General features: G+C 40.1%; 1 protein-coding gene across 3 annotated transcripts; it reads left to right on the top strand.

Moving 5' to 3' along the window:
* Positions 1 to 1,139: 1,139 nt before the first annotated feature.
* POLG2 (DNA polymerase gamma 2, accessory subunit) lies at positions 1,140 to 20,605 on the top strand. 3 transcript variants are annotated; one of them, XM_080826178.1, is made up of 8 exons: positions 1,140 to 1,779; positions 6,665 to 6,791; positions 6,911 to 7,016; positions 8,055 to 8,228; positions 13,653 to 13,793; positions 15,788 to 15,868; positions 18,321 to 18,421; positions 18,809 to 20,605. In XM_080826178.1, the coding sequence occupies exons 1-8, from the start codon at positions 1,218 to 1,220 to the stop codon at positions 18,972 to 18,974; spliced, it is 1,458 nt and encodes a 485-aa protein (XP_080682304.1). In that variant the 5' UTR covers positions 1,140 to 1,217; the 3' UTR covers positions 18,975 to 20,605. The 3 variants fall into 3 exon arrangements, with proteins under 3 accessions (XP_080682304.1, XP_080682306.1, XP_080682305.1); XM_080826180.1 differs by lacking the exon at positions 8,055 to 8,228 and having other exon boundaries at positions 1,144 to 1,779; XM_080826179.1 differs by lacking the exon at positions 15,788 to 15,868 and having other exon boundaries at positions 1,144 to 1,779.
* Positions 20,606 to 22,278: the final 1,673 nt, after the last annotated feature.

Below are 22,278 nucleotides of genomic sequence, written 5' to 3'. Positions count from 1 at the left end.
AACACAATAATAGAGCCCAGCTTTTAATAGAATTTAGATAGAATTTTTTTTAACAAAATTGTTCTCCAGCAAAACGGTCCTAAAGGGTTTTGTTTTGGTGTGTTTTGTTTTTTTTTTTTGGTTTTTGTTTTACAAATTCCTGCACACGTGCTTGTGTAGAATGTTTTTCTGAGCCTGTCCTGCAACATGTTACACTTAATAATGAATTAACAGTAGTTAAAATTTAACTGCTAAGCTGTCCTCCTCCTCCATAAACTGCCTGTTGGTAGTCGAATAGAATTTAGTAGCTTGTATCTGCGTTAATTTTTCAAGGTTACCCTAACCACTTTAAGGGGAGCTAGGAGTAAAATCATGGGCTTTGGAAGCAACCATTTTCCTCTGGGGTGTGCCATTTTCCACTAATTGGGCAGTTCTGAGGGCTGAGTGTAAATGAAAATACGTGAGGTCACAAGTGCCTGCTTAGGTAATCCTGAATCGGTCTTAAAACAGGTAATCACATTTTATTGTGATGTAGAAGGGTTCTGTGGTAGGGAAAATTGCTTTTATATTAGAGATTATTAATGAACCTCCACATTGACCTGGCCGGCTTGCTTAAAATATCTGGGTTCCTTTATAAAAATTCGGGGGGGGGGGCCGCGGTGGAAGCACTGCTGTCTGAGAACGCTGTAAAGCCCATCCCCGTTTGCTGTCACACAGCCCCATCCCCATTCCTGTAGGTAGGCGACATGGCGGCAGCGTTTATGATGAGGTACAGCTAAGGCCTGGGTCTCTAAACCACCACAAAGGGCTAAGACTTTAGTGGGAACTGATAGGTTTTCGCGAACACTTAAATTTGAAAAGGTGTATTTAAACGGTGATTTGGGGAACGCTTAAGTATTTTGATGTGATTTGCAAAAAATTGAGAAACAGAGGTCACTCCCAGTGCAGCATGACAGTGAAAAGGAGAAGGGATTGACCTTCAACGGGTGCTAAAATCCTAACCATTAGAGGGGCCAAACTTAATGGACGCTAAAAACCGTACGAGGTCGCCTTTAGCCTTAACAACTGGGCCGGGCCCGCGGCGGCTGCAGCCGGAACACGGTGACGCGCTTCCGTGGGTGTGGCCGGCCGCTCCCTCGTCACTTCCGTCGCGCCTGCGCAGTTGCCTCCCGGGCTCCTGTTTGTGGCGGTTTCCCGGCATCAACCAGTTAGTGACTGTTGTTTAACTCCCGCGGGCGATGCGTTCTGGCGCAGCAGTCAGGGCCTGCCAGAAAGTGTGCAGGTGCCTGTTGTCTGGGTTTAGAGGTCGAGTGGATGGGGGGCAGCCTGAGCCGTTAATGGAAGGGAGTAGTTCCTTCGGAGTGCCCGTGAGGTCGCACGCGGAGCTGCCTCGGGGGAGCGAGCCGATCGAAGCCCCCGAGTCCAGTGAGGGGACCGAGGAGCTGGTGGAGATCTGCCAGAGAAGGCATTTCTTCAGTGGCAGCAAGCGGCAGCTTAGCCGACATTCTCTTCTGAGCGGGTGCCACCCCGGCTTTGGCCCCTTGGGCATTGAGTTGCGGAAGAACCTGGCAGCAGAATGGTGGTCCTCGGTGGTGGTGTTCAGGGAGCAGGTCTTCCCGGTAGATGCCCTCCATCACGAGCCTGTCCCTACGCTGCCTGGGGACAGTGCCTTCAGGTTAGTTTCAGCAGAAACTCTACGGGAGATCTTGCAAGACAAAGAGCTGAGTAAAGAACAGCTAGTAGCATTTCTTGAAAACTTATTAAAAACTTCTGGGAAACTACGGGAGAACCTTCTTCACGGTATGCTTCACGATTTCATGCTTCAAAATAGATGGGGTGGAATGGCAGACTTGCTAGATTTCGCGGATTGCAACTGATCCTTTATTCACGTGAAAAGGAAATTATCTGATTCTCATCTTTTTGAAGTAGTTGGGTATATTGACAGTGTTTCTACCAAGGAGAAAAGTGGTCTCTGGAATAGTTACTGTTCCTTAAAGAATCTGGCTTGAAGGACCAGGTGTCGCTCTTAATTTTATGGGGCTGATCTCTGGAATAGTTACTGTTCCTTAAAGAATCTGGCTTGAAGGACCAGGTGTCGCTCTTAATTTTATGGGGCAACCCTGCAGTTCCATTGAGCAGCCCTAGAATTAGGGGTAAATTAAATCATCTGAATCATTTGTTCGTCTTTACCAAGATGTTGGTAAATACTTCCACAGTTACTCTTTAATTTTTACACACAATAGGCTAATCAAGTGCTCATTCTTTAGAGCAAAAAGAAAATTCCCCCCTCCCAGTTTTTCATACTGAAAACCTATCTACACTCTTGTTTGAAGAGCCTTTTAAGTGATGTTTGAGTCAACTTAAAAAAAAAAAAAAAAAGGACTAAGCTTTATAACTGATTCTTGACTGAATACACACAAATTTATGGGGCACCATTTGCCTTTAAAGTTTATTTTTGTAATCTCTGCACTCAGGTTGGCGCTGGAACTCCCAACCCTGAGATCAAGTGTCACCTGCTCCTCTGAACCAGCCAGGCACCCCCATCATTTGCCTTTAAAGTCAAATAGAACACGATCGCAGAGATTCTGAAGAAAAAAAAAATTTCAAGTTCTTTACAGTACAGACTTGCCGTCACAGCATCTCATCTTTGCAAAATCCTATCCTACTGTGTTAATTAAATGGCACTAATTTAACAAATGTCCATGGTTCTCTGAAAATTAGTACCCACCTTATAGCTTTTTAAAAATTTCCTTAATAAAGGAAACTGGTGAATATTTGTGACAGTTTTGATTTGTATTACTTTAATTATTCCATGATGTCTTTATTTGGGGCAAGTTAAATCACTGCTTTTTACCATGTTCAAAACAAATCAATCTTTTCTTCCCTATTAGAAAATGAAATTTAGGGGCACCTGGGTGGCTCAGTCAGTCAAACACCTGCCTTCAGCTCAGGGTTCTGGGATCAAACACCCTTGGGCTGCCTACTCAGTGAGGAGTCTGCTGCTTCTCCTGCCACTGACAACCCCCGCCCCTCGTGCTCTCTCTGTTTGAAATAAATAAGTAAAATAACCTTTTTAAAAAGGGGGGGCGGCAAATGAAACTTAGCTTGCTTAGATGTCCATTCATCAAAATACCCATTGATGGGGCGCCAGAGTGGCTCAGGGGGTTAAAGCCTCTGCCTTCAGCTTAGGTCATGATCCCAGGGTCCTGGGATCGAGCCCTGCATCGGGCTCTCTGCTCCGCTGAGAGCCTGCTTCCTCCTCTCTCTCTGCCTGCCTTTCTGCCAACTTGTAATCTCTGTCTGTCAAATAAATAAATAAAATCTTAAAAAAAATACCCATTGATATATTAGACATTTTCTTTCCTTTAGGAAACGCAAAACCACTTATTAGAGAATCCTTGAGTTAAGTAGTGTTTTTAGCTTAGAATTACCCAGTTTGCTACTACTTTCTATTCCCAAGGTCCTTGCTCTCTTTATTTCTTTTTTTTTTTTAAGATTTTATTTATTTATTTGACAGACAGCGATCACAAGTAGGCAGAGAGGCAGGCAGAGAGAGAGAGGAGGAAGCAGGCTCCCCACTGAGCAGAGAGCCCGACGTGGGGCTCGATCCCAGGACCCTGGGATCATGACCTGAGCCGAAGGCAGAGGCTTTAACCCACTGAGCCACCCAGGCGCCCCTGCTCTCTTTATTTCATGTCTGAACTACTGAACTCATAAGCTCTACTTATGAATAGTTTTTTAAAAAATTCTCAGCCATTATATTTCCAGATACTGTTATTGTCCCATTTTCCTCTGTCCTGTGACAAATTACATATGTTAGACTTTTCCCCCATCTTGCCATCAACTTTCTTGAACACAGTCACATTTTAAAGAATCTGCATCCAATAACTCAGATACTTCTGTTAGTTTTTCTCTGGGCCTTTGGTTATTTGGACTTTTCTCCTGCTCTTCTGTGTAATTTGTATATAAATTGTAGAGATAAATTGAGCTTCTGGGTGGTGTTTTATTCTTCCTGGGAGGATTTACTTTTTGCTCTTGGCAGGCAGCGAGAGTGGGAACTATCTTTTTTTTAAGATTTTATTTATTTGAGGGGCGCCTGGGTGGCTCAGTGGGTTAAAGCCTCTGCCTTCGGCTCAGGTCATGATCCCAGGGCGCTGGGATCGAGCCCCGCATCGGGCGCTCTGCTCAGCAGGGAGCCTGCTTCCTCCTCTGTCTCTGCTTGCCTCTCTGCCTACTTGTGATTTCTGTCCAACAAATAGATAAAATCTTAAAAAAAAAAAAGAAAGAAAGAAAAAATGTTATTTAAAAAAAAAAAGATTTTATTTATTTGAGAGAGAGAGAGCACAAGTGGTGGGGAGGAGCAGAGGGAGAGGGAGAAGCAGACTTCCCACTGAGCAGGGAACCCCATGTGAGGCTCAATCCCAGGACACTGAGATCATGACCTGAGCCAAAGGCAGACACTCATCCAGCCGACTGAGCCACCAGACGCCTCATAGAGTGGGAGCGTTGGGATTAAGTTTATTGGAAACTGGTCTTCAGGGTTTTCATCTCTACTGCTAAATTGTAGCCCTTTGAGTGTCCCTAGTGAAAGGCTGGGGTGTTTACCAGGGTCCCTCCTTGAGGAGTCAGGAACTATAATTTTTGGTCTTCCCAGTCCCTTAAGATGTCACGAAACTTCTCAGCTCCGCTAATTGAGTTTTAGAAAAGCAGCACTAAGTGTTGGGCTCACCTCTCTGCTCCTCCCTTCTCTCCATATTTTGGACCCTCAAGTCCTTACTGCCTTGATAGATGGGCTTGAAGCAGATTTTTTTTTTTAAGTTTCTTGACCACCTTTTTCTATCTTGCTAATCTACTATTTATTACCAGAAGCAGAAATCTCAAGTAACTTAAACACAATGCTGTCATTTAGTGGGGCATAATCTAACTGCATAAAGAACTACAATGGAATCTTGAACTTAGATTTATTCCAAATAGAAATGTTGGAATTATAATTCTGAAGCTGTTTCAGACATGTTGTAAAATAAGGCAAATAGATGGATTAATATTAATTAATGAAATTAATGTTAATGAAAATGAATTAATTTTCACTGTGAGAAAAAAGAGATACAAATATGAAGGAAGATAAGGATAAACTTTGCAATGTTAAATTTGAATCAGCAATATCAGTATGACCTCATAATTTTAAAAAACATTCTTAACTTTCTTCATTGAAAGGTCCTATAAGTAATGACAATAGCAGTGAACATACCTAGTACTCACATTTTTATTTCTAAAATGAACCAGTGCTTTGAGAAATGGCTTATCCCAGGTCTGGGGTAGGGAAAGCACAAGATGAGTTTTATGGTGTTAGAAATTTTATGGTGTTAGAAAGCAAGGAAACATTTGAAGACTGGTGAGGTCACGTCGAAAGGACACAGATGCTGGCTTGAGGGAGACTTCCACCAGCTAAATTTGAGACAAACTGAATATTAAGTATTAATGGTAATGGATCATAACACATTAAAATTAAAAATTTATTGTGTTAATCAAAAAAGTAAATAGTTGAGGCTGCTGGTAGGGGAAGGAGGTGGAGAAAGTTTATTTTTTTACAGAAGCTATGTAATAAATGTAGAAGGAAAGACAGAAAAATCACCATTTTGTGATTTTGTAATCCCCAGTATAATAATTGATTCAAGCAGGATCATCAGTGGATTCTAAAATGTTGGGTGGGAGATTGTTGAGCAGGATAGTGTTGGGGAATGGATATTCACTACCTAACCAGGTAATCAAATTTAGTTTCACTAATATGCAATAATTTGATATTATTTTTCTCCTGTTAGAATCCAAGAAGACATACACATCAACTACGTAGTATTTATTTCTGCTAAAAATGATTTACCCATGTGAGTGAAACAATCAGCCAAATCTTGAGTATGACTGGTCTGGACTGAAATCACAAGTCAGAGTCATTAAAAGTTAGAAAAGGAAGGAGGAATCAGGGGCAATGTTCCAGAATAAAAGAGATTAAAGATGGGACACCTGGGTGGCTTAGTGGTTAAGTGTCTGCTCAGGTCATGATCCTGGGGTCCTGGGATCGAACCCCACATTGGGCTCCCTGCTCAGTGGGAAGCCTGTTTTCTCCCTGTCCCATTCCCCCTGCTTGTGTTTCCTCTCTGGTTGTCTCTCTGTGTGTGAAATAAATAAAATCTTAAAAAAAAAAAAAAAAGCAGTTAAAGAGAAGTAATCAAAATGCAGAGCAGGAGCCTTAATTAGGGAAAAAGAGAACAACAACAAATGACATTTGGGAGACAATTAGAGAAAACAGAATATCGACCATATGTTATATAAAATTACAGTATTATGATTAATTTTATGGTATAATGGTATACAGAGAATAATTTGAGGAGACACATGCTGAAATGTTTTGGGGTGAACAAGGAGAAAATGTGGCAGACCGTTGACAGTTGGTGAATCTAGCTGAAGAGTACAGGTGTTTATGTACTATCAACTTTCTTGTAGATTTGAAAATCAAACTAAAAAGTTGTGGGGAAACTAAGTCATAATCAATGAAGATCTGCCTGAATAGTTCTGTACTACTTGTACTGCTGTGTTAACATTATTATAATATTAATTTGTTTATAAACTAACCCTTATGACTTGGGTTTATAGAATAGATTTACATAGTGACAAATTTATCTTCTGACAGGTGCTTTGGAGCACTATGTTAATTGCCTGGATCTGGTAAACAAGAGACTACCTTTTGGCCTTGCCCAGATTGGAGTGTGTTTTCATCCTGTTTCTGATACTAAGCAGACACCTGATGGTGTTAAAAGGTACCAAAAAATGGCAGATAACTTGGCCTTGTATTTAATCAAGAACCAGTCACTTTCATTTTAGGATAAATTATATAATCTTTGAGTAAGTAACTGTCTGATATTTCTGATATCCAAAGAATCGGTGAGAAGACTGAGGCTTCACTGGTTTGGTTTACTTCGGCAAGAACCGCAGGCCAGTGGCTTGATTTCTGGTTACGTCATCGACTCCTGTGGTGGAGAAAGGTACCCTTAATTTAATAATTAATAGGTGAAACGTCTTAGTGTGTCAGAGATAATACTTCTGTACGATAAATGAAATTTTGGGGCGCGTGGGCGGTTCAGTCGGTTAAGCGTCTGCCTTCAGCTCAGGTCATGATCCCACGGTCCTGGGATCCAGTCCCACATCAGGCTCCCTGCTCAGTAGGGAGCCTGCTTCTCCTTCTCCCTCTGCCTGCTGCTCCCCCTGCTCCTGCTCTCTCTCTCTCTGTCTCTGTCAAATAAATAAATCATAAGTAATAAATAAATGAAATTTTATTTGATGTGGAGCTATGTTATGTTTGTAAGAGACAGCTCTAGTAAATCAATAAGTACAAATAAAAGCCTCTTTGTAATGATTTTCTTTGTTCCATATAAAAAGTTACCTTGGTAAAGATATCTGTTGATGTCTTTCTCATTCAAAAGCTTTTGTGGATAAGCCTTTGTATTTGAGATAGAGTTCAGCTGCCTCCCCTGGCATTCCTGGCAGGTGTAGAGTTTGACCCTTGCATGCTCTTAAAGCTTCAACCTTTGCTCCCTGCCTCTGTCCCTGAATTCTCTGTATTGGAAAATGGTTCTGTGATCTATTTTCAAGTTTTAGTACATGCTGAAGAGGAAAGAGTTGAAATAGGTATTGTATTTGTGGCTCACCATTGTCTTGCCTTTTTCCAATTAAAATCCTCAACCAACCACTCAGTTAAGTAGAATAATTACAAATAGTCACACTCTTCAGAGGATAAGAATGGTGAGTATACACTTTCTTCTCTATCTCTCTTAGTTTATGGTCACCTTCCCTTCTTATTAACTGGCCCAAAAAAGGCTAGATCACTCCCAATAGTTTTTCTCTGTAGTTCTTGCAGGCTAAAAACTGTGTTTTTAGCAATACATTTGCTCATATTTAACTGAACTTAATAGTTTTTATATGGGACCTGACCAGTTTCATTCAGGTGCCACATAAAAGTCTCAGGCAACTTTACTTTTTAATCTTTAGTTTCATAAATTAATAAAACAAACTTTCTTCTCCAGTTTGCTATGAGTCCGTCTAACTTCAGCAGCAGTGATTGTCAGGACGAAGAGGGACGAAAAGGAAACCAACTTTATTACAACTTCCCATGGGGAAAGGAGCCAATAGAGACCCTGTGGAATCTAGGAGACCGTGAACTTTTACACACGTGTCCTGGAAATGAGTCTCAATTACACGTATGTTTTACCTTGAGCTCCTATCCATCCTTTACCCAGATTCTCTAACTGATCATTTTTTTTTTTAAGATTTTATTTATTTATTTGACAGACAGAGATCACAAGTAGGCAGAGAGGCAGGCAGAGAGAGAGAGAGGAGGAAGCAGGCTCCCCGCTGAGCAGAGAGCCCGACGTGGGGCTCGATCCCAGGACCCTGGGATCATGACCTGAGCCGAAGGCAGAGGCTTTAACCCACTGAGCCACTCAGGCGCCCCTAACTGATCATTTCTGAAGCCATTTGAGAACAGGTTGCAGACACGGGGCCCCATGACCTCTTAATACTGTAGTATGTATTTCTGAAGTGCAAGGACAATCAACCTTTGTAGCCACAACACAGCCATCGAAATCAAGAATGTGCCAGTCATCCATTATTACCATCCAATCCATGTAATCCTTCAGATGTAACCGATTATCCTAATAATGCCCTTCAGAGGTCCAGTATCCAGTTTAGGATTTCACATAGTTGTCATAACTCTAGTCTCCTTCAAATGAATAGTTCATTTTATCTTGTCTTTCATGACCTTGACTTTCTTTTTTAAAGATTTTATTTTTAAGTAATCTCTACACCGAATGTGAGGCTTGAACTCTCAACGTGGAGATCAAGAGTCATCTGCTCTACGGGCTGAGCCAGCCAGGCAGCCTATGACTTTGACATTTTTGAAGAATGTAGGCCTTTGCACATAATTTGTGGAATGTCCCTCAGTTTGAGTTTCTTTCATGTATTCTTATGGTTTATGTATTTTTGCTAGGAATACCATAAAAATGGTGTTGCCCTTCTCTCAGGCATCATATCAGGAGGCACATGATACCATATTTGTTACTGGTGATGTTCACTTTTATCTCTTGGTTAAGATAGTGCTACCAGGTTTCTCCAATGTAAAGTTGACAGATTTTTGTACTTATTAATTAGTAAGTAATTGGTAAGTCTTTTGTGGCAGACATTTTAAGACTATGTAAATTACTTGTTTCTGACCACATTTTAACTTACCAGGTGCAGCATACATTGGTGATTCTTGGGCAGATCAGTGATTACTATGAGGGTTGCCAAATGGTATCATTTTTTTTATTATTAATTTTTTTTCTTTAAAGATTTGATTTATTTATTTGAGACAGAGAGAGCATGAGAGGGGAGAGGGTCAGAGGGGGAAGCAGACTCCCCACTAAGCAGGGATCCCGATGTGGGACTCGATCCCAGAACTCCAGGATCATAACCTGAGTCAGAGGCAGTCACTTAACCAACTGAGCCACCCAGATTCCCTATTATTATTAATTTTATTATTACTTCATTATTTCTTTTAGATTTATTTATCAACAGTATACTGTGGGGGTGGGCTTTTCGCTCTCTTTCTTTTTATGGGCTTACAGATTCCTATTTTTCTCCATGAGTTGGAATCTGTAACTAGCATTTTTTTGTTTTGATGCTAAAATTGTCCTAAACTTGGCCAATGTCCTTTTGACATATCCCGATCATTCTCTGAGCACTTCCTATTTTTTGCAGCAACTCATTATTCCGAGATCATCTTGTTTCTTGGTCTGGCTGTGCAGTCAGCCATTTCTCCAAGGAACCTTAATTCTTATTAGAGGAAAATGTATTTAAAATCTGAGATTTTGCTTCTAGGTGTACTCTTTGCAACTGGATATCATTGCTCCTGGGCCCTTTCTGTGGACACAGCTAGGAAATATTTGGAGGCAATTACTTATATGTATATATTTACACACTTAACTCTGTGTCTATATTTACCTATTATTAAAAACTAGGAGTTCCCACCAGTTCTTCAAGTTCTAGTCTAATGCCACAGGATTTATTCTAGCTTTACCTCTTTCCAAATTTGTAATTCTGTTCTCTGACTGAAACCTGGCTCCCAGTATCTTCATTATGTTGATTTTTTCATTTCTTGTATGTAACCAAACTCCCTACCATTCTTATGCAAAGATCAGCCCTGATACCAGATCTCCCGCACCAGACACTCTAGATGAGTGTTTGAACCAGGGGAAGGAAAAAGAAAGAAAGATGTTAAGGAACTTGACTGCGGACATGCTGCTTCCCCCTCCCTTTAGTAGTCCCCTCAATAGATGCTCTGACCCAGAACATAGAGAAGGAGGAAAGTTAGAAAGCCCAGCCTTCAACCTTACTTAGTGTCCTCTTCTTTACTAGTCACACCCAGAAGTTTGGCCCTGGATCAACCCCAGTTGGATGCACTAGCCGGCTGGCCCGACTCAGGTCTGGCCAAAGGGAAAAGGTGCTTCACATACTTCCTAAAATAAACAGAGCTTTCAAAAATTTAAACAGGTGATATAATTTTTTTAGAGAAGGAATTTTGTCTTTGCATCCCACAGGGCACTTTGTAAATAGCTGTAATATTTTTCAGGGTGCCCTGTGGATGCAAAGTTTTAGAAGCCATGTAGATGGATAGAATTGTGGCTGAGCCCTCTTCTGTGCTGACTGGTTCTTGAGCGGGTCCAGATTTGAATGTTAAGATTTTCTGAGTGGTCACAGGTGGAGATTTATGTGCTATTTGGTGACTAATAGTGAAAAAAGTACTTGGAACTTGAAAATAAACAGAGTAGTTCTCATTAGAGAAAGTGGATTAATTTTAAATACAAATAAGATAACTAATAAAAAATTGGGTGCCTGGGTGGCTCAGTTGGTTGAGCAACTGCCTTCGGCTAAGGTCGTGATCCCAGACTTCTAGGACCGAGTCCCGCATCGGGCTCCCAGCTCCTTGGGGAGTCTGCTGCTCCCTCTGACCTTCTCCTCTCTCATGCTCTCTCTTACTCATTCTCTCTCAAATAAATAAATCTGTAAAAAAAAAATTAAAAAGAAAAAAGATAACTAATAAAAAATTTAAAAGGTTATTTATGAATATTTTCCCATAACCCCAGTACCATCACATTTTATTTTGTGATATTCAGCTCTCATATGAAACGTAAATTGGTTATCATAGTCATTATAGTTATCATCGTTCTCATAGTTAAAAACTGATCAATCTTGTGACTAGGGATTTGATTTTCTTTACAGTTCATTTATTTTTTTTAGTAATCTACAAACATGGGGTTTGAACTCAACGATGCTGAGATCAATAGTTGCATGGTCTTCTGACTGAGCCAGCCTGGCACCCCAGTCTTATGAGTAGTAATTTAAAGACCATCTCTTTTTCATGGCTCTTAGTCTCTTCTTTTGTTCATTATTATGGTAATTTTCTGTTTCTATGAAAAGCTTTAGTTTGCAGGGTTCTACTCACCATTAAATTGTTGCTCTTCCATTTCCATAGTTCTTAAAAGTGTTCGTCATTATTTGACCATGTTATAAAATAATGAATACAATTCCTGCCATTTAGTATGCTCTTTGAAAGGCTTCTTAGGCTATTTTGTATTTGTTTTTAGTAAACTTTACAGTTAATATTTAAATATATTCATGGAGGGGTTTTTAGACAGGGGTAAAGCAGATCAGTAAAGTCTGAAGAACAGAGTTAGGATAGATAGAAATTCATTCTGAGTGTTAGAAGAAATCAGATACTCTAGCTATGAAGAGTTGCCATTGAACATCTCTGCATCCTTGGATATGAAATTTTCAGAGAATTAGAAAACAGTAGCGGCACCATGCTGGTTCAGTCTGTGATCTCTGGGTGCAACTTGATTGATCTCTGGGTTGTGAGTTCAAAGCCGCTCATTGGGCGTAGAAACTACTTAAAAATAAAATTAAAAACAATATTAAAGTCTTAATATTTAAATATGATTTAGTATTTTTTTAATTCAAATGGCAGAAGCTTGCAGTGCCTCAGAGTTAAGTATCAGTTCTGTAACTATGTAAAAGACATCAACTGGGGCGCCTGGGTGGCTCAGTGGGTTAAGCCTCTGCCTTCGACTCAGGTCATGATCTCAGGGTCCTGGGATTGGCCCCGTGTGGGGCTCTCTGCTCTCTGCTCAGCGGGGAGCCTGCTTCCCCCTCTGTCTCTTCCTGCTGCTCTGCCTACTTGTGACCTCTCTCTGTGTCAAATAAATAAATAAAATCTTAAAAAAAAAAAAAAAAGTCATCAACTAGTAAAGTTAGTTAGAATAGAATCCCAGACTTCAGGAAGTGTACGGCCCTTTTTAAAAATTTTAAATGAACTAACATAAAGTTATTATTAGTTTCAGAAGTAGAATTTAGTGATTCATCAGTTGCATGTAACACCCACTGCCCTCCTTAATGCCCATCACCCAGTTACCCCACCCCCCCCCACCTCCCCTCCAGCAACCCTCAGTTTGTTTCCAATAGTTTAAGAGTCTCTCGTGGTTTGTCTCCCTTTCTGATTTTGTCTTATTTTAAGAGTACTGCCTTTTGAGGACAAATTCACATTAATCTTTACAGTACCATATGCCATTAAAATGGGTTTAAAATGCCAACACAGGGGCATCTGGGTGGCTCAGTCATTAAGCGTCTGCCTTCGGCTCAGGTCATGATCTCAGGGTCCTGGGATCAAGTCCCGTGTCCGGTTTCATGCTCAGAGGGAAGCCTGCTTCTTCCTCTTCCCTCTCTTGCTGTCTCCCTCTGTCAAATAAATAAAATCTTTAATAACAATAATAATAATAATAAAACAATACATATGTGTTAATGAAGACTGTGCTTGATCGTGGATAAATAGAAGTTGAGGATTGACAATTTTTTTTTAAGTATTAGAGAATTACATGAACGTTCAGATGACTGATAACAGTAAAAAAAGAATGAAGGCAGAACTATTTATATGCAAAACCTTTTAAATTTTTTGGATTGACATTGAAAAAAATTTGAGGTGATTCTTTATCAGTTTGAAAGAAAGACAGTAATAAGTGTTTTTGTCAATTCCTGATTTATATTGTGCATTATGGTATATTTTATATTCTTAATTATAGCCTTAAAGTAAATACCCCAAACCTGGTTTTTAAAAGAGGTTTGCTTATTATAAAAACTTTATATTTCCAGAGATTATACTCCAAACCCCTATCCCTAAAAAATACCAATTTTTTTCTCTAAGTGCCCTGCTGAACTTTCTTATAATATTATCCTCTTTATTATAATGCTCACCTAGGGACCTTTGGAAAAATAGTGATGCTGAAGTCCCACTCCTATCCAGGTAGTTCAGAATCTCTAGGAATGGGGCCCAAGCATAAAACCTTTACATTTTAAAATTCAAGGCAATTCTAATACATAGCCAGTTGAAACTCACTGATCTACACCCTAACCTCCCTGAGAGCAGGGAGTATGTCATACCCATTTTTGTGGGTCCATTGCCTAGCACAGGTTGGCCCAGAGTGAAGGCTTTGTAGAATGAATTTGTAAGTTTGTGTTCTGATTCTGTGAGTCTGTAGTTTTAAGAGAGAGCTCTGCTAACAGAGTCTATATATTTGTTCCACTTTTCTGTGAAGGGCCGAGATGGACGGAAAAATGTGGTTCCATATGTTTTATCTGTTACTGGAAATCTGGACCGAGGTGTGCTGGCTTACCTCTACGATTCTTTCCAGCTCACAGAGAACTCCTTTACAAGGAAGAAGAATCTTCATAGAAAGGTGCTTTTGATTTTCAGAGATAAACTTGGGAAACTAAAAAGATATGTTTTTTCCTCATACATTAGTGGGCTTGGTTTCTTAACACAAACTTGTGAATAATACATTTCTTTCAGTGCAGGTTCTTTTACCATTTTTCATTTTTTAGAACCTGGCCACAGGAGTAATAAGCAGGATCTCACAGAATAGAGCAAGATATTCCTATTGGGTAATCCCAGAGGCATTTCTCTTTGATCCTGGCAGACAGGTAGAGAGCAAACTCTGATTCTTAGCCCCTGAGTCTTTCACTCGGTGGCTTCCATTTATTTGCATCAGGGTGTTAAGCAGGAACATGTCAGACTACCAAGACTGTGGTATTGACCTCTCTGCTTCTAGTCTGACCCCAAGTGGCTATTCACTAGATCACAGGAGCTATCTTGGAGCCTGAGTCAAGGACATGTTTATGGGCTCAAAATCAAGAGAGAAGAGGGACTGAAGCCATAGGAAAGAAGATAAATGACTAATGGAGTGAGATTTTGGAGGAGACATGAAGGGTCAAGACAGGATCAAGAACATCAGTGGAGGGATTGGTCCTGAAAAGGAGTTATTTGAGAAAGCACAGAGAAGAGAAATGATGGTGTAGATATAAATACGCTACCAGGGCTGGTTAGCCTTTGAAGGAAGTTTTCCTCAGATCCTCTGTTTCCTTAGGGAATTAGAAAGCAGGATGATTAGCTTAAAATGTGGAGGAATAGAGGTTTAAGTGGTGAGAATTTAGAGTGTTCATATTCCCCTTGAATGTGAAAGGGAGCTGCCCAGAATCAAAAGTTTCAACATGTTGAGTTTGGAAACCATGAATTTGTAGTACCACTTTGCATAGCTGAGTGGTTTATCATGCAGTGTTCATTTAGCCTGATATGCCCATAAAGAAAGTCACATTATAGAATCGTTCTAGGGCTTGGGGTCTATAGGATATATAGCAAATGAGGGATCCTTTCTTTTCTTACACCCCACATCCAAATCATCAGCAAAAACCATTTGACTCTGTCTTCAAAATATATCCTGAATCTGACCATTTTTTACCACTTGCCCTCCTTCCGCTCTGATCAATGCCACCACCATCCCCTCCCACTGGCACTGAGTGGCCCTTTTAAAAGGTACATGTAACTTTGCCCCACTGCTCAGAACACTCCACTGAGTTCCTGTTTGATTCAGAGGAAAAGGCAAAGCCCCTAAAGTGTTTTACAAAACCCTTCCCTTTTGACCTCCTCCTCCAGCCCCCACCTTACTGTCTGCTCCAATAGCACAGACCCCTTTGCTGTTTCTAGAAAATGTCAGTCATGCTTCCAGCTCAGAACTTTGTCATTGTTCTCCCCTTTGTCTGAAATGCTCTTCCTCCAGGATCCACAACCACCTCTCAAGTCTTTGCTCAACTGTCAATCTCAGACCTTTTATCAACTTATTTAAAATTGCAAAAAACTCTCCAACCCGCCCCTCCAGCACTTCCTATCTCCCCCCCCCCTTTTTTTTAAGCACTTACCACCTTCAAGCATATTATTTACTTGTTTATTATCTCTCCATCCCCACCATGAGGGCCAAGGAGTTATGAATCTAGTACCTAGAACTGTTTCTGGCACCAAGGAGCCATCCAGTTGTTGAGTGGATGGATGAGTAAGAAGAGTGGTAGGTTTTGGCAAGAGAAAGTTCGAATCCTTGGCTGGGGCTGGGTAGGGAAAGCAGTGATACCAGGAAGGGGTGTTTGGATTGAGGGAAAATGGAGTCGTCAGAAAATGAGAGAGTATCAAGTGAACTTATTCCTGCAGAACGTCTAAGTGGAGAAACCAATGAGCAGCCGGATATAGCCGGCTGAACACATCATTACACGATTTATGACCTCAGCTAGCTTCCGTTTTCACATGCAATTTTTACAGTTTAGAAGCTCCATGTTTGATAGTGCTTGTGTTAGATTTAAACAAGATGTGCTATCCATTTTTCCCCCTCTCTTTAAATTACTTTAGGTACTTAAACTTCACCCTTGTTTAGCCCCTGTTAAGGTTGCTTTGGATGTGGGAAGAGGCCCAACGGTGGAATTAAGACAGGTGGGTCAAATGAGTTTTAGTATCATGATTTTAAATAAAACCATTACTTTGGGGTGCCTGGGTGGCTCAGTGGGTTAAAGCCTCTGCCTTTGGCTCAGGTCATGATCCCAGGGTCCTGGGATCGAGCCCCGCATCAGGCTCTCTGCTCCGCAGGGAGCCTGCTTCCTCCTCTCTCTCTCTGCCTGCCTCTCTGCCTACTTGTGATCTCTGTCAAATAAATAAATAATCTTTTTAAATAAACAAATAAAACTATTACTTCAAATAAATTAGTAACTTACCTTGTAAAATTTTGATTCGTTTGCTTTTTTAAAAATTTAATTAAATAGCTATGGATAAATACTCTGGTTTATTAAAGATAATATGAAGCATAGTATATAAAAGAAGCTATATACAGCTCAGTGATTTTGTTGTTAAAGTCATGCTTACTCATAGTTGCCTTTTCAAATGAGTATGCAGAGTTTTGGTAATCCAAGTGTTTGTACAGATTTGTCTAGTGAATTACTTCTTGCCCACTTACATTTTTAACCTAACACTTTTTTGATACTTATTGGTATAAGTACAGGTTCTAGATCTGTACCTTATTTTGGTTCTTCTAATCTATCTGGTCTAATTATACACTCTTGGGAAGCTAGGAGGGTGGTTTAGTTTCTTTCCAGAAACCCCTTCAGCAGTCATGCCTGGGTCCTGGGTGACTCAGAGCCACCCAGCACCTAAGTGAGGACACTAGCCAGGTCCACCCAACTTTCTTCCTCAGGCTCCTGTGGAGAGGTCTGGGAAGGTGGGGATAGTGCATTCAGGGGAAGGAAAGGTGGTGGTTTAATTTCCACTTTTCCCCCTAGGGTTGTGGCAGCCTCCTGAAGACCCTTGTAGGTAGAAGGTCCTTGGGGAGTTGTTGCTGTTTTGTGGGCTTTTTTGCTTGAAGGATAAAAAAGAACTCTGCTCCCTAAATTTTTGTCATTGCAATTGCAGGTCTTGTTTTGGTTTTATTTATGTATAAGAACATAGTAGTATTTTGTTCCTTGGGTGTTTTTAATTTACCAAAAGGGAGTATGTTATATATCTCATTCTGTTTTTAACTTTCCCCCCCTCAGTAGTAGGACAGAACTTTCTGGGCTATAAGGGGTTTTGGTGGTTATATTCATGGAGATGGGATTTCTAGATAAAATGGACACGTATCCTAAATTTCACTATTGTCAGTAAGATTGTTTCCAGATTGGCTACCCCTGTTCGTATTCTCATGGTATAGGGGTTCCCATTTCCTTACTCTGGCCAGAGCTACTTCTCTTTTGCCTCCCAGTTGGAAGAGCAGATGTTCTTACTGTCACTCACTAACTTTTTAAAATCCACAGTGATGTTGATTTTTCTCTGTTAACTTCTTAGACTTATTAATATTTATATTCTCAACTATCCCCAAAATTATCAAGACCCTTCACACCTATTGGTCTTTCCCTGGGAACTCGTCAGAAATGCACATTGTTGGTCGTCACCCCAGAGCTGCTGGATCAGAAACTCTGGTAATGCAGCAGAGCAACCTGTGTTTGACAAGCCCTCCAGGGGATTCCAATATTCCCTGAAGTTTGAGAAACGGTGCTGCAGCTCAGGCATACCCTCCCCCACCCACCGCAGCCACCCTCTCCTGTAGGGCCATTTTGTATTGTCTGGAGACATTTTTGGTTGTCACAGGTGGGGAGGGGAGTGCTGTAGGCATCTCAGGGAGGCCACGATGCTGCTAAACATCCCAGCGTCAGCAGTGCGGAAGGGGAGAAATCCTGCTCTAGGGTTTTAGCTCCAGGTTGTTAAGGGTGTTTAAAATTTTCGCCATTTTGCTTCACCATTGCATGTGAAGAAAACAGTAGAGTTTATTGTGCAATATTACTCATTATTCTGTATTTCCAGTCAGGTTTTGTGTCCGGCATTCCCACTAAAACCAACCATTCTCTGGAAACGTTTTCTTTAGCTGGCTTCAGGAACACCACTCTTCTCATTTTGCTCCTACTTGTCTGGCTACTCCTCCTTTGTTTCCTTTACTGGCTCGCTCTTCTCTTCCCAACATGGGGGTGTAACCCTGGGCCTCAGCTGCCAGCTCTCAGAGGAGCGCACAGTTAGCACAGCCCTTTGCACTTAGTGTTTTTCTCTGATTGAATCTGTTTTGTTCGTGTTTTGAAGGGTAATGATGATGACAAAAATGCTTGTATCTGTTATATAAAATTTTCTCTTAGGGAAGATTTACATAGAGTAGCTTTGCAGTACTTAATTTCTTCATTTTTAAAGGAAGTATGCTATTTGTAGGTATCCAGTGTATGAATTGTAAACAATATGATCACATAACTAAAAGAATGTATGCTCTGTGTTAAGGACTGAAAAAGGTGATTTGTGGTTTCCCCAAAACAGGGTAGTCATTCTGGCTACTTTTACTTCATTCATATTTGAATTGTTTGTATTTTTTCCTCAGGTCTGTCAAGGGTTATTTAATGAATTACTAGAAAATGGAATTTCTGTGTGGCCTGGTTATATGGAAACTGTGCAGTCCTCATTGGAACAACTTTACTCAAAGTAAGATTGTCTTTCTTGTCACTAAAACCATGTGTTCAGAGTTTTTGATCATGTGTTTCTTTATGAGTAACAGAAATCTCTTCTAAATATCCTTCTAAATATATGTAAATATATATATAATATATATATAATACAATTTACCCCAAATTATGTGTTGAGGTGACTTTTCATTTATTACAATAAGTTAGAGAAACTTTCTGAAAAATTTAGTTTGTATATGGTTCAGATACTTTTAAAAAGTGTTTTTGGCCCAACTCTCAAGCCCTACTTTTGAGTTTTGTGACTCTGGAAAGTGGCTGGATTCTAAAGTAATTAAAACTGGTAATATGGTGAATTTATAGTTTATATTTGTGCTCATGTATTTTGTTTAACTACTTTTTTCCTTAGATATGATGAAATGAGTATCCTGTTCACAGTTTTGATTACTGAAGCTACTTTGGAGAATGGGTTAATACATCTGAGAAGTAGAGACACCACAATGAAGGAAATGATGCATATATCCAAAGTAAAAGATTTTTTGGTCAAGTATATATCATCAGCTAAGAATGTATAGATTTTAATATTTGTGTAATAAATATTCTCCTTTCCTTATTTGATTGTCTTATGTTAGATTTGTTTTAGCCTCTTTACTCTTACGAAGTGAACATTTTTGGTGCTTTTTTAATTCAGTTTTTATTACTTACATTTCTTAATGGATTCCATTCTATCAGAAATATGTTCAGCTACAAGAAACAAAAATCCTACTATATTAGATTAAGCAGATTGTCATTTGTTTTTCTCATAACAAGAAGTCTTAGAGGGGTGGGGATAGACTGTCCAGAGCTGGTGTAATCGTTTCCTCTATAGTTAGGGACCCAGGCTCTTGATACCTTTCTGTTCTACCATCTTGGTATGTTGGCTTTTATTTTTATACTTGCTGCTTTGTGGTCACAAGGTGGCTGCTATATTTCTAGCCTTCTTGTCCACATTCTAGTTAGGAAGAAAATCAAAGAGATAAGAGTTAACTGGCCAAAACTCTTCCCTTTTTAACAGGGAAACTAAAAGCTTTCTCAGTCATCCCAATCAGAAGACGTGTTCACATTTCATTGGTCAGAACTGGGTCACCTTGTTATCCCTAGGCCAGTCACTGCCTGAGGGAATGAGAATATCATGATTTATTTGGATCAAACACAGCTTATGCCTTAGGGCTTTGGTAGTGTCTTAACCCTTTCTGAAGTGGGTTTTTTTATCAGGAAAGATGGAGTCTTTTTAGAATCTGCCACATGTGTACTGTCAAAAATTGAAGATTAACCCAAAACTAAACTTCAAAAAATTAGAACATTTATTGATTTTTTTAAAAACAAGATAAAATAAATGTTAAATGGCATTATTACAGTGTATTTGTGTCTGGTTCTAACAGGTAGATTTAAAAGAAATCTTTGAACTTTTATGTGCTGCTTATGTTTGTGTTAATTATACTATCATTACTCACCTGACAAAAATTCCAAACATTCGAAGAATAGTGTAATTAATACCAAGTGCTGTCACCCAGCACCAGTAACCATCATCCTATGGACATCCTGCCTCATCCACCCAACAGCCATCCTTCCCTTATCAGTCTGAAGCAGACTGCAGCTCTCATTTCATTTGCAAGTATTTTAGTTAAGTGTCTTTTGTTAACCATTATCACACCTAAAACAATTAACGCTAGATGATATTGAATTATTGACAATTTCCTTGGATGTGTGATAATGGTATTCTGGCTTTTTTTTTTTTTTTAATGTCCTCATCTGAAAGAGACACATATGTAAATATTTTTTTCTTTAAAGATTTTATGTATTTATCTGTCAGAGAGACAGAGAGAACACAGGCCGGCAGAGTGGCAGGCAGAGGCAGAGGGAGAAGCAGGCTCCCCATGGAGCAAGGAGCCCGATTTGGGACTTGATCCCAGGACGCTGGGATCATGACCCAAGCCGATGGCAGCCACTTAACCGACTGAGCCACCCAATCCCCATATGTAAATATTTTTGAGTGAAATTATATATCTGAGATTTACCTTAAGATTCTCCAGTTTTAAAAAAGTGGTGGAATATAGATAAAAAACAATAGTATCTCTAAGTTGTTGAAGCTGAGTGATGGGTACATGAGGGTTCATTGTATTGTCTTTTTATTTTTGTGCATGTTTGAGAATTTTCATAATAAAAAGTTTTTAAAAACCAGTTCTTTAATATCAGATATCTACTTGGTTTTCCATTGTCTCATAATTTCATAAAATTGATTGAAGTTAATCGTTAGGTCTTTTAGTCTCTCTCTCTCTTTAAGAAATTTGGTTCCTTATTACAGGGTTTGTCACTGTTTGGATTTTGCTTTTTGCTCCCCCCACCCCGCCGTGATAGTTTAACCTGTTCCTCTCTATATATAATTACCTATGGATTTGGAAGTAGAATCCAAAGGCTTAATCAGTTTCAAGTTTAATTGTGGGGGACAAGATTTTTCCTAGGTTGTGCTCTCCCATCAGGAGGCAGTCATGTCTGGTGGTTTCTCTTTTGGGGATGCCAGCAGCCCGTGACCGTGCCCAGGTCAGTCAGTTCTTTAGAGGTAACAAAATGGCAATATTCTGATTCTCTTCTTCTTTCGTTAGCTAGAATATTTCAGTAAAGAGAAACCTCTATTGCTTGCTTAGAAGTATGAGAGAGGTAGGGTAAATGTGGATTTGTCCCCTTTAAAGTTCTCTTTGATGTTCAAATTCTCCTATCTTTGTCTGGTGGGAGCCTCTTCAATTTGGCCTGGAGTCCTTTTGACACAACTTCAGGAGCTTTTTTTTTTTTTTTTTTTTTAGATTTTATTTATTCATTTGAGAGAGAGAGATCACAAGTAGGCAGAGAGGCGGGCAGAGAGAGAGAGAGAGGGGGAAGCGGGCTCCCCGCTGAGCAGAGCCCAATCCCAGGACCCTTGAGATCATGACTCAAGCTGAAGGCAGAGGCTTTAACCCACTGAGCCACCTAGGCGCCCCACTTCAGGAGTATTTAATAGGTTCCTTTGTATCTAATGTCTGAAACAGAGTTTGCAAATTTCAGAATTTCTGTAAAAAGCCCTGATTCCTTTTAATGGAAAATAGTATTTGGAGGCTGAATTGGCTATTGGGGATGCTCATTGTTAGAAGGTATTCTTTGTTTCTAGGCCTTTTCAGTGTTTAGTACTAGGAAATGTGTGTGTGTGTGTGTGTGTGTGTGTGTGTGTGTGTGTGTGTGTGTGTTTTCCCCTGAAGTAAAAAAGTCATGGAGGCACCTGGGTGGCTCAGTGGGTTGGGGCCTCTACCTTCTGCTCCGGTAGTGATCCCGGGCTCCTGGGATCAAGCCCCGCATCGGGCTCTCTGCTCAGCTGGGAGCCTGCTTCCTCCTCTCTCTCTGCCTGCCTCTCTGCCTACTTGTGATCTCTGTCTGTCAAATAAATAAATAATAATCTTAAAAAAAAAAGTCATGAATTCACACCAGTACTTTATATTTAAATTCAGCACTGCAGTGTGTGTGTGAGAATCAGCTTTGAGATATAGTTAATAAACTTATTTAAGTACAATTACATACAAGTACAAATTACGAGTTTTGATAAATGTGTAACCACCACCACAGTGACAATATAGAACATTTCCATCACCCCAAAAATGTCCCCTCATGCCTTTTAGTACTGCAGAGTTTTTACTGAAATTCTTTTATCATATTCCAAAATCCCAGTTCTCAAGAATACTGAGGAGGCTGGGGCATCTGGGTGGCTCAGTCAGTTAAGCTTCTGCCTTCAGCTAGGTCATGATCCCGGGGTCATGGGATTGAGCCTCACATCAGGCTCCCTGCTCAGTGAGGAGCCTGCATCTCCCTCCCCCT

Source organism: Martes martes, assembly GCF_963455335.1.
Source record: "Martes martes genome assembly, chromosome: 16".
NCBI lineage: Eukaryota > Metazoa > Chordata > Mammalia > Carnivora > Mustelidae > Martes > Martes martes.
The sequence above is the reverse complement of the archived record's forward strand: the minus strand, read 5'-3'. Positions and strand labels throughout refer to the sequence as shown.